The sequence below is a fragment of the Biomphalaria glabrata genome, chromosome 1, assembly GCF_947242115.1.
Source record: "Biomphalaria glabrata chromosome 1, xgBioGlab47.1, whole genome shotgun sequence".
In the NCBI taxonomy this organism is placed as follows: domain Eukaryota; kingdom Metazoa; phylum Mollusca; class Gastropoda; family Planorbidae; genus Biomphalaria; species Biomphalaria glabrata.
In genome coordinates, this window is record NC_074711.1 from 5,343,472 (window position 1) to 5,355,630 (window position 12,159).

A 12,159-nucleotide genomic window follows, 5' to 3' on the forward strand; every position below is an offset into this window, starting at 1 on the left:
CAAAATATTTGTAAGGTTTAGTAAGTCCCTCTAAGTTTTGTGAACGAAATACTAAGGGGAAGACAATGTGAGAAAAATGGCACGGTCTTTATCTTTTTGTTAAATACCCCCCCCCCCTCCTTTCAGACCTTGCTATCTGTTTCTGTAGCCCACGGTTTATAAGGGCATCATGTGACCAGTTGCCTTTACTTTTCCACAACTAATGTCAGGTACCCATTAGAGCTGGGAGACTCAGAGGCACCCTAATGATCTCAAAAGTAAAAAATCCTAGTCTTCACAGGATCTGAACCCGGGACCCAGGTTTGGAAGCCTAATTATTTACCACTCAGCAACCATCAAATATACATTAATTTCTACTGTTTATCAGTAAGTGGTATGTAATCCCTGTCTTTTATAAAAAAAAAATGTCACTATTAGACAAGTTCTTTTTTTTTCAATAGCTCTTGTACAGAGCATGTCTTTTAAGCTATAGCAAGCTTGATGTGCCCTGGTGAGCTATACCTTGCATGTTCAGTGAACTAGTCAGGGAAAAGTAAAAGTAGTTGGTCATTGTGCTGGCCCCATGACACCCTCGTTAACTGTCAACCATAGAAACAGATAACTTTGACATCATCAACCCTATAGATTGCAAGGTCTGAAAGGAGTACTTTACTTTCTGTAGTCATGTAGTTAGATTTCTTGTATAAACTGTTTACCTTTGTGGCCTATGCGACTGAGCAAAGTGTGTATCGCAATGAGTATCTCATCACCAAGTACCAGATCATTTGAGTGAGTCAGCTTGAGAATGTGAAACAACACAGTGGTTAGGCCATGACTGACCAGTAGCGATGCTCGCTTTACTGGCTCTGAGGAGGATACAAATAATTTTGTAAACAACCTTCAAATTCCATTTCACAAACGAAAGTGAAAAATACTTTTAGAAATTTGTTTAAAAAATGACTACCAACTTACGCTGCTTGCCAACTATATCCAGAAATATGTTGATCACATTGCCTAGTGTCTGTTCACATGTGACAACCTTAAGATTATATGATTATAAAATAAGGTGGACATTTTAGATCAAAACACAAACAAATATAACTAAACTAAATGAACTCAAGTTATCTCCCTTAAACAAAATAAACATGACTTGTAAAGTAAATTTCTAATAGAGTCGAAATTAAACAAAAAAATTCTGATTGAGATAAAAATGCTTCTTGTGGCTGAGTGGTAAAGCTAAGGGCCCTGAATCCACACTAGTGGTGACATTTGCTGGGGAAAAGTAAAGGCAGTTGGTCATAGTGCTAGTGACATGACACCCTTTTAAACCATTGGGCAAAGAAACAGATGACCATGACATTATCTGTCCTACAGATGAGAAGGTCTGAAAGGAAAACTTTACTAACACTTTTTTTTGTAACTATTTAGGTAAAGAAAGTAATTAAATAAAGAAAAATAAAAGTTTCAATGACAGTAATCCAATTTGTTTTCGTTTCAGAGACTTCACCTTGTAGTTCAAGTTTAGAAGACTATATTGGGCTTCTGTAAATCTCATATAAAAGCAATATTTTTATTCTCAGAAGTATGTGAGAGAAATTTATAAATTAATGCACTGCTAAATAACAATAAATTAATAAACAGTATCACTTTACAGGTACTTATGAATAAAGGTTCAACAATCTATTTAGTGACAACTACAAGTGTTTACCTGTAGAATAGTTATGAGTGTATCCATGGCCAATGAGTGCCTGACGAATGCATCTTTGCCAGGTTTTTCTGAAAAAATATAATAATATCAGTTCATTAAAAGTGTACACATCTAATATATTAATTATAGTGGATTGTACATACATAATAAATCAACTATAAGAAATTTAAGACTGTCAACACATAAAACTTCAACTTATTAAAACATAGTCATATAATGCGTCGACTTATTGAAATGTACACCCACAAAAGACTCAACTTATCAAGATGTGCACAAACCCAGCAAAAAATTATTCGAATGTACTTGCATGAAGAATTAAGTTAATTATTAGAGCATACACAAAACATCAACTTATTTAACTATGTACAAGGAACCAACAAAAAGTCAACTTATTAGATTGTAAACACACAAAGCTATTTATATAGATATATCAATTTATATCCATAGAATTAAACTACTTCATCAATTTCAATTTTCATTCCCTCCTCTCTACATTGACATTCCTTTGCAATTGCATTGCACCACTAAATATGACTTCAAATAGGTAAGCCAGTATTTGTACCTTTGTTATACTATACTTGAAACCATGCCATTGGACTATTGACAGTATTTGTTTAATATCTTTAACATTCAAACGTCTTACTTATACAAATAGCATTGTGAACCACAGTGTTGACAGGCACTGCTAACTCTTTGACAGCTGCATACATCAGGAAACCTAATCTGTATCAAAGGCAACCATGTGCCAAAGATAATCTTTTTTGGCAAGCTCCCAAAACAATTTAAAGAACAGCTCAGGCATCAGTTTCAATTAACTGGTATAGAGGAGAACAGCAGGCTGCAAAAGACTTCTGATAGAGATGGTAGTAGAAGTCTTTAAAAACCAGCGGGATACACATTTGAGACTGTAAGCAAAGCTTTTGCTGAAGACATGTGTGGACAGCAAGAAAAGAACTTAAGTCAACCACCAGAAGACAATAATTTTGTCTGCTTGGATGTTGGGAAATATGTAGATGACAGCTACGACTGTGTAGCCAAGTTAAATACTGTACTGGTACTTATCTTTTACTTTTGGACTAAAACAATAATATTTTTAATATATATATATATATATATACTTGACTATTTCAACTGACCTATTTGTTGAATGACGTGAAGCAGTTTGTTGGTGGCAAATCGAATCTGATGCACATCTTCATAATTCACTTTTTTCTGGTTTTTGTTTAAAATTTTGGCCAAATGCTGCACCCAGTAGTTTAACTTACTCCTAGATAATAAACAGATTGTGTTTGTAGTAATCGTAAATTATTAGATGCATGACAATCATAAGATATTGAACAATTAAGATAAATCTGTATATTAAAAAGTAAAGTTCCCCTTTAAGACCTTGTGATCTATTGGGCAAATGATGTAAAGGTCATCTGTGTCTGTGCCTAACTGTTAACGAGAGTGTTATGTGGCCAGCACAATGACCAACCGCCTTTACTTTTCTCCAACTAATCTCAGGTACCCATTAGAGCTGGGTGGACTCAGGGGTGCCCAAGGATCCTAAAATGAAAAAACCCCAGTCTTCATCAGGATTCAAACCCGAGACCCCTAGTTCGGAAGTCAGAGCATCAATATAATTTTAAAACTAATGAAAATTAATCAAGTTAGCAAAAAGCAATACAATTTATTCAAATTTTATGGCCTTTATGTTGGAGAATAGTGTCACAGTGGTGGTATTATTTTTGTTTATTAGACTCATCTAGAGAACATTTTTTTAACTAGTCCAAAATAGAAAATACTTTAAATCTTTCCATTGGTTTCTTCTAATGATGCTACATGAAAACTAATTCCTGGATAGAGCTGAATGCCAAGTTTACTTTCAAGAAAATAATCAAAGAAATTTACAATGTGTCTAACATGGACTGACCTATCTAAAACTTTTTCAGATGATGGTTCTGAGGAGGTAGAAACACTCATTGTACTCAAGGTTTCATATCTGGAAAAGAAAAAAAACAGTTGGACACTCTATTTAATACATATATATACATATATTTCAGTGCGTCTGAATTTATATTTCTTTGTCTGGTCACATGTAATTAAAAAAAAAATATGCCCCGATTCATGTGATGAGCTACTGACCTTAAATTTAATATAAATATTAATCTAGGGATACAATCTGAGTTGATAAGACTTAGGGTACTTTAATTTTTGTGTTATGTCAAACCTTTACTGTAAAAGTAGTAGCATAGAAAGGTGATCATGGGTCTGGGTTCAAGGATTTGATGGTGGAACCTTCTGAGTATGACAAAAACATATTTAATCGTTGCATACATATCTGTAAATTTTACTGCCATGCATTTAGAGATGCATATTAAACAATGACCTAAATTCTGCCTTATGACTTCATAAACGTAACGACCATTATCAGGTGTTACATTTTATTATATCTTTCATATTAGCGTACATTAATTTACATTTCAAATAATATTTAAATTTAACATTTAAATTTCAAATAATAACTCAGAGTCCATCCATTATTAATCAGTTGAGATCTAATTTCTATTGGTATACCTTGCAGTCATGTTTTCCTTTGTGCAATGCTATGAAGTGTGTGTTGTGTGTTTCTATGGTGACAGAGAGAAGAAGTTAGCAATTGGTTGGTGGCTATGCAGTGTGAATGATGCAAGATAAGTGGCACTGTCAGAAGCTATTTTGGGTAGGCCAGACAACTCCAGAATGCCAGAGTGAAAAGACACGTTTTTGTAGTGAGTTTGTTCAAAATATAATTTTATATTATTACTGAAGTCAAAAATATTTATTTCATTTTATCTCAATCTTATATAATAATAATAATAATAATAATCTTTATTATCCGTAAGGAAATTTGTCTTACAATTTGTGCATTACACCAAACAAAAAACATTATAACTATAAGAAACCAAAGTGTACATTCACACCAGACTCACTCATAATACAGACGTTACTTCAAAAAAGAAGATGATTACATCCTACGCGTCATGCATTCAGTCATGCAAATTAACCAATGTCTTAAATTCTGCCAAGTCACTGGTTTTCCTGGCTAGCTCAGGCAACCCATTCCATGCTCTAATAGCACTAGGGAAGAAGGAGTATTTGTACAAATTTGTCCTAAGATATGGGATGAGGAATGTGCCTTTATCTTTGTGTCTTTCTGAGTATTTTATTAAATTTTGTTTTTGTATTTGAAGATTATGGTTCAGTGTTTTATGTATAATTGCTACTTTACTTTTGCGTTTTCTGTCCTGAAGGCTTTCTAAATTTAGTGATTTAACTAAAGGTGTTACTCTAGTGACACTCTAGTCAAATGTGAATATTTGTTTGTTATGAATCTCACTGCTTTATTTTGTGTCTGCTCCAGTTTCTTAATGTTTTCTTGAGTTGATGGGTCCCAAACTGGGGATGCATATTCTATTATTGGCCTAACCAAGGTTAAATAACATTTTAGTTTTATGTTTAGCTTCATCAATATAGGGATTCCATGACAGTTTTTCATTTATTATAACAACTAGGTATTTTGCGTTTTTGGTCTGTGTTACTGGTTTACCATGAATAAGATAAGTGGAATAATTTGGTTTTAGTTTTTTTGTTATTCTTAATAACTGACATTTTTCTGGGTGGAAAGACATGCTCCAATTTGATTCCCATTTCTGTAATTCATCTAATTCTCTAAGTAAAATTTCTGTATCTTTTGTTGTTTTTATTGTTCTATATATTATGCAATCATCTGCGACTTTTGTTCCTGAACTAATGCAATTTGGTAAATTGTTTGTGTAAATTAAAATAGTAGCAGACCTAAGACTGTTCCTTGAGGTACGCCTGAGTTTACTATTATTGGTGTTGATTAGAGCCATTTATTATTACAGTTTGCTCTCTCCCTATCAGAAAATCTTTAATCCACTGATGCAATTGACCATCAATGCCAAAATATTATAATTTTTTAAGCAAACTATGGTGGTGAACTTTATCAAAAGCTTTGGAAAAATCTAGTAAGATAGCATCTATTTGCTCACTGTTGTCTAAACCTTTTGAAAAATCATCAATTAGTCCTATTAGTTGTGTTTCACATGATCTATATTTTCTAAAGCCATGTTGGTATGGAGTAAGGACATTATGTTTGTCTAAGTGGTTTATGATGTTGCTACATATTATGTGTTCTAGGATTTTACATGTGAAATTGGTAAGTGATACTGGTCTGTAGTTTCCTGGGTCTGATTTTTCTCCATTTTTAAATAGAGGGGTGACGTTAGCTTCTTTCCAGTCCGTTGGTACTCTACTCTGGTTAAGAGATGCCTGAAAAAAGTATTTTGAACACTGGTGCTAGCTCATTGCTTAGTTCTTTGAGTAATCTAGCTGGAATACCATCAGGTCCAGACGCTTTATTTATTTTTATGTTTGCTAATAGTTTTTAGATTCCCTTTTCTTGTACTTCTACATCTCCTATGTTGTCTACTTGGTTTAAAGTAAGTAATCTGTCTTTGTCTCCTGGGGCTGAAAATGCTGATCTAAGTATTTATTTAGGATGTTAGCTTTAGTTTCATTATCATATGTGTTAGTTATCTTCTCTTTTTAATGGCGCTAAGCCTGTTGTTTCCATTTTCTTAGACTTAATCAACTTAATGTATGACCATAGGTTTTTGTTGTTATCTTTACTGACTTTAGATATTACATTGTTTATGTTTTCACTCCGCAGCTGTCTGCTTACTTTTTGGGTTAGGTGTTAAATTTTAATATATATTATTTTTTATAAACTACTCCAGGCCTAGATTGTCTAGATATTAAGTAGATCCACATCATTAATTATTGATAAATAAATTCAAATAGATCTATCATCTAGATCTATATTATATAGTATATTTAATATTATTTATTATTTATAAATATATTTAATATTATTTTAATTTAATTAAAATTATCTTGTGTTGAACTTGTTGCTACTTTTTTATATTAAAGAATGTTGATTAATAATGACAGTCAGTGTCACTAGATCTAAGTCAATCTAAGTGTTGACACTAAAATGTAGATCTATTGATTCTATTCTAAATGTATTTCACGTGCACATGTTCAAATTTTCATGACTAAAATGTGAAAGCTTCGATATTTTACCATATTTTTTGCACCGTTGCTACACAAAGCCAAGCGTCGCCATTGTGCTTCCGGCGACTCTTCTGTTTTTAGAGAGTTCACAGTCCCTGCTCACGTAGTGTTTCCCAGAGTATGTTACTCGTACCACCAGGAGATTAGGAAGAGTTTGAAAGGGGTACGCATAATTTATGCTTCTCCTTCTCATTGATGCAAATTAATGTTATTTGTAATATAACATTTATTTATATTTTTTAACAATAAAATTTAGTTTATATTTTTTAAATTTTATTTATTGGGGGGGGGGGGTACTCAAGAGTTACACAAATTATTGAAGGGGTACACATATGTTTAAAGTTTGAGAAAATCTGCTTAACATAGGTATAATTAACGATGATATCCTCCATTTATGACGTTCATACAAAACCGCATTTACTGTCATTTAGATCTCATTGATATGCTCCACTATTGGGACTCGTCCAATGATCCACACATGCTTTCCATTTCAGCAACCATTGAATAGTAGAAATAAACTAAATAAAATTAAAAAAAAAACACGCTAATGGCAATGTCTTCGATTTCAAAGATTAAAGATAAGTGCAGTTTTTCACATGACTACACAAACCCAGTTGGGCCTGCATATTTTCCCGCACTTCGTGCAGACAATTCCATTGTCCGCTGGTAGGCCTACTTTTAGTGGTAGTCCATTTAAGTTTTCTTTTCGTCTTATGCGCCTGTCTCCAATAAATGCTTTTCTTTGAGTCTCAAATGTTTGTCCCGCAGCCTTTGTGAGAGCTCCCCAACTGTCTGTCTCAGAGGCCATCTGCTACCAGCTACTTTCATCTGCTAGTGAGGGCAAAATAGCGCCTAGATTAATCTTTATAGCGCTTACAGGGAGGCACATGTAAAATGGTCTGAGGTCTGCGTGCTGTATTCTCAATGCTGCTAGGTTCGTGTGTTCTTGAGCTGTGACTATGTAACAGGGATAACTAGTGTTCCAAGAAGTCTGTGCATGTCATCAGTTGTGTCGTAGACAAACCGTTACTGGCCACCAAAATGTAAAATGATCTGTGACTATTAGCTGTGATTATTTGGTTGCGCTACACACTTAGTATGTGATAAACATAGGCTATATAACTATTATACACAGACTTAGTCCGATTTTAGCAGTCAAAATAACATTTATTTTATGAGAATAATATATATATATATATATATATATATATATATATATATATATATATATATATATATATATATATATATATATATATATATATATATATATATATATATACTGCATACTGCTGTGTGGGCGACATCGTTCTGACCATAAACAATGCTCAGGCTTTTATCTCGCTTTCTACGAGATGAACCGTAGTCGTCCTACGACTGAAGGAGGCCAACAAAGCGCCCCATAGGTCAAGTTGTATAAAAGAGGTATCCAGGTTTTGTTTTGTTTTTTAAAAAAAAAACAGTATTTTTGTTACGTTTTTCATGTTCTAAAATTAAATGATCTTCCATTGCTTGAATTTTCTGGTTCTCGGCATGAGATTAATGCTTGTACAAGACAATGTCTTTAAAAAGGTTTTAAAATTTACCAAAAAAATAACAAAGTTGTGGAATTGTAGGCCTATTATGTTTTATCTGCTATATTCACTGACGGTAAAGTTTATAGTCGCAGGTAAAATAATTTGCATGCCTCTCCCCTACCCTTTTATTTTAATATTATTATTACTTAGTTTCTTAATACCCGTTCTGCCTAACAATTGAACTTATAAGTTGTGAGCTTTTATGAAACCGCTCTTCTTATGGCATTCGTTACGTTTTTTTTTTTTTTAAGCTTTCAGAGACAAAAAATGCTGAGACGGATAGCAGGGATTTGATTCTTTTACAACTAACACTCCAAATGTTTTTGTCCTGTTGTTCAACTTGTTATTTGCAATGAGGTTTGTAAAATAAGCCAAAAAAAAAATCCTTGCATTCTTAAATCTTTTTTTCTGTTCCATCTGCCATTCCATCGTTTGTGTCGCCAAACTTTCGATTTTTTTTTTTGTTTTAGGTTTTTAACAATATTGAGATCATTTTTAAAATGACAAATTATTTCTCGTAACATTTTTTTTTTATATATGTTAAAATCACTAGATTAACTTAGTAATTAAACTTCATTGAATGAGAACGAAAAAATGGTGTAAAACTCTGTTTATTTCCACCAAATATTAGGTCTTGCAGACCCTATTATCATCTATCTGTCTAAATTTAGAAAGCCTTTAGGATAGAAAGACTTAAAAGTAAAGTAGCAATTATACATAAAACACTGAACCATAATCTTCAAATACAAAAACAAAATTTAATCAAATACTCAGAAAGACACAAAGTTAAAGGCACATTTCTTGTTCCATATGATAGAACAAATTTGTACAAATGCTCTTTCTTCCCTAGTGCTATTAGAGCATGGAATGGGTTGCCCGAGCTAGCCAGGACTTCAAGAATTTAAATCATTAACTAGATTGAACTAGGAACACGCGTAGGACATAATCATCTTCTTTTTTGAAGTGATGTCTGTATTTTATAAGATAAGATACACACTGAATAGCAAAGTCTACAATAGAAACATAGAAATTGTATTTATTTGGACCCTGTATCGGATAATCAAAAAAAAATTATTTTGTTATTAGTATTCGAATTTTATATGAAATTTGTGTGTGAAGCAAAAGAGAAAACAAAACTCATTCCATTTGCTATATCTCCGTAGGATCTTGAAAGTCACATGGAAAGAAAGAGCGTGCAATACTGAGATCCTTGCGCAAACAGGTGTTCCCAGCATCTTTACAGCCCTCAGACAACTCCGCTTGCGCTGGCTTAGACACGTTCGCCGGATGGAGGACAAGCGCATCCCGAAAGTCATCCTCTACGGACAACTCGCGACTGGCTCAAGAAAAACTGGTCGCCCCCACCTCCGTTACATAGATGTAATTAAACGGGACCTCAAATCAGTGAACATCAATACTAACCATTGGGAAAACATAGCTGTAGACCGCACCAGATGGAGAGAGACAGTGACCAAGAAAGCTATGTCAGCGAACGAACATGGGCCTTAGCTCTGGAAGAAAAACGTAAAATGCGAAAAATGGCCAGCTCCTCTACCATCAAAAGGAAAGCCACCTTAACCTGCGATATTTTTGGACGAGAGTGTCTCTCCAAAATATCACTCCACAGTCACACGAGGAAGTGTGCGAGATGAACCATTTCTATGACTGAAGGAGGCCAACTGATTGTTAGTGTTTGTATGTATTGTATCTTTAAAAAAATAATAAAGATTTTAGGTCTTAACGTTATTTCCTTTCTTTCCATAAGTCTCAAACAGCGCCATCTTTTTTTCTGTTACATTAATATTAGGTTACGCTTCCATTTACACCTTCATTTACTGTATTTTATTGGGATTGTGTTAATATTAGAAGATATTACGTCATTGTTTGTTGTCTATGTTTTATGCGAAAGCAAAGAATGGGACGGAAATAAAAGTTAGTTATATATGTCTACCTTGATAAAGACAGTCTCGTTATTATCATTATTAATTAGTAACTTTACAGTAATTTATTATTAATCTGTGACTACAGAACATGGTGTCAGTTTTGGTTTCAGATCTTGTGTCAGATCTGGTGTTAGATTAGGTGTCAAATCTAGTGTCACATTGCTTTAAAGTGCTGGTAACAGGTAGATTTAGATCTAGTGGTTTCTAAATTGCTAAAAGTACATTTTATTTGTGGTGTCGTTAGTTCATGTTGTTAGATCTAGATCTAGACATAGAATCTAGAATCTGTACGAATAATGGAATTATTCGATCCTCCAAGACCGTTGTCACTAGACGGTAATCTATCTGAAAGATGGAAAAAATGGAGACAAAGTTTTGAACTGTTTATGGTCGCCACTGAAAAGAATACGAAGCCCGAGCCAGTGAAGAAAGCTTTATTGTTACACCTGATCGGTGAACCCGCTCGAGACATCTACAATACTTTTCAAGTATGTGAAGATGAGACTGTAGACAAACTCATTGAAAGGTTTAGCAGAATGTGTTATCAGGGCAATGAAAGGTATTTTTGCTAGACATGGCATACCAGAAGAAATAGTGAGCGACAATATGCCATTCAATAGCTATCAATATAGAGAGTTTGCTTATGAATGGGGTTTCAAGATAACAACATCAAGTCCCAGATACCCTCAATCAAATGGACAAAGTGAGGTGTATGTTGGTATCGTAAAGCAGATATTCAACAAAGCATACAAAAGTGGGAAAGATCCATATCTCGCTATGCTCGAGTATAGAAATACTCCGATAAGCGGACTGCTTTATTCGCCATCACAACTGCTGATGAGTAGAAGACTCAGGAACATCATTCCAACTGATCCCAAACTATTGAAACCATCGGTAGCTGAAAATGCAGAGACATTACTCAACGAACGACAGAGGAAAAGCAAAGCGAAATACGATGCAAAAGCAAGGTTACCTAAAGACTACTCTGTCGGGGAGAAGGTGAGAGTTCGTCTAGGACAAACATGGCAGAAAGCAGTCGTCATTAAGAAACATCCATCACCCAGATCTTACATCATAAAGACAAATGATGGGAAAACATACAGACGAAATAAACGGTTTTTAAACAAGAGCTACGAAGAAGACATCTCTGGGTACTATGACACCGACGAAGACAATGAACAGCAAACTGTTAGAACAAAAGAAACAGACAATTATGAACCAACATCTAGAGAACTTGCTGTGCCGGTCAAGACAACCAGAAGTGGTCGAGTTGTCAAAATTCCTTGTAAATATAAGTATTAAGAACTTTAAAAGGAAGGATGTGATGTGATAATAGCTTCAAAAGGAAGGATGTGTTAATATTAGAAGATATTACGTCATTGTTTGTTGTCTATGTTTTATGCGAAAGCAAAGAATGGGACGGAAATAAAAGTTAGTTATATATGTCTACCTTGATAAAGACAGTCTCGTTATTATCATTATTAATTAGTAGCGTTTACAGTAATTTTTTATTAATCTGTGACTACAGAACAGGGATTGTGTTGGTCTTGTGGGATATCATCCTTCAGATGAATCTTGACAATCAGTCAGATTTATTTGAGATTTCATCATAGTATAGGATAGTTGCCTGGTCGTGCGTTATCTATATCCAGAATATTTTGGTAATATTTTGTGCCACTCACACCGCAATCTAAGCTAGTGCAGAAGGTGTGCACTGTTAGAAACTAGAAAGAGAAGGATGTTGACATTAGAAGGAAGAGAACGATTTCCGCCCAAGTCTAGAGCAGATCTGAAGAGACTGTGCTAAAGGCAAATTTGTTTTATGTTCTTG

At 34.0% G+C, this 12,159-nt stretch overlaps 1 protein-coding gene across 4 annotated transcripts in view; it reads right to left on the minus strand.

The window, feature by feature from the left end:
• The window catches only part of LOC106053985 (cytosolic carboxypeptidase 1-like), a 30,830-nt gene extending 23,954 nt beyond the window's left edge, over nucleotides 1-6,876 (minus strand). For all 4 annotated transcript variants that reach the window (XM_013209682.2, XM_013209681.2, XM_013209680.2 and 1 more), the window contains exons 1-6: nucleotides 6,818-6,876; nucleotides 3,603-3,671; nucleotides 2,824-2,954; nucleotides 1,688-1,755; nucleotides 952-1,018; nucleotides 696-845 (exon numbers count right to left, since the gene is read on the minus strand). In XM_013209682.2, coding sequence (XP_013065136.2) covers nucleotides 696-845; nucleotides 952-1,018; nucleotides 1,688-1,755; nucleotides 2,824-2,954; nucleotides 3,603-3,652 — 466 coding nt within the window. In that variant the 5' untranslated portion in view covers nucleotides 3,653-3,671; nucleotides 6,818-6,876. The remainder of the gene's footprint in view (nucleotides 1-695; nucleotides 846-951; nucleotides 1,019-1,687; nucleotides 1,756-2,823; nucleotides 2,955-3,602; nucleotides 3,672-6,817) is intronic.
• Between the last annotated feature and the right edge of the window lie 5,283 nt (nucleotides 6,877-12,159).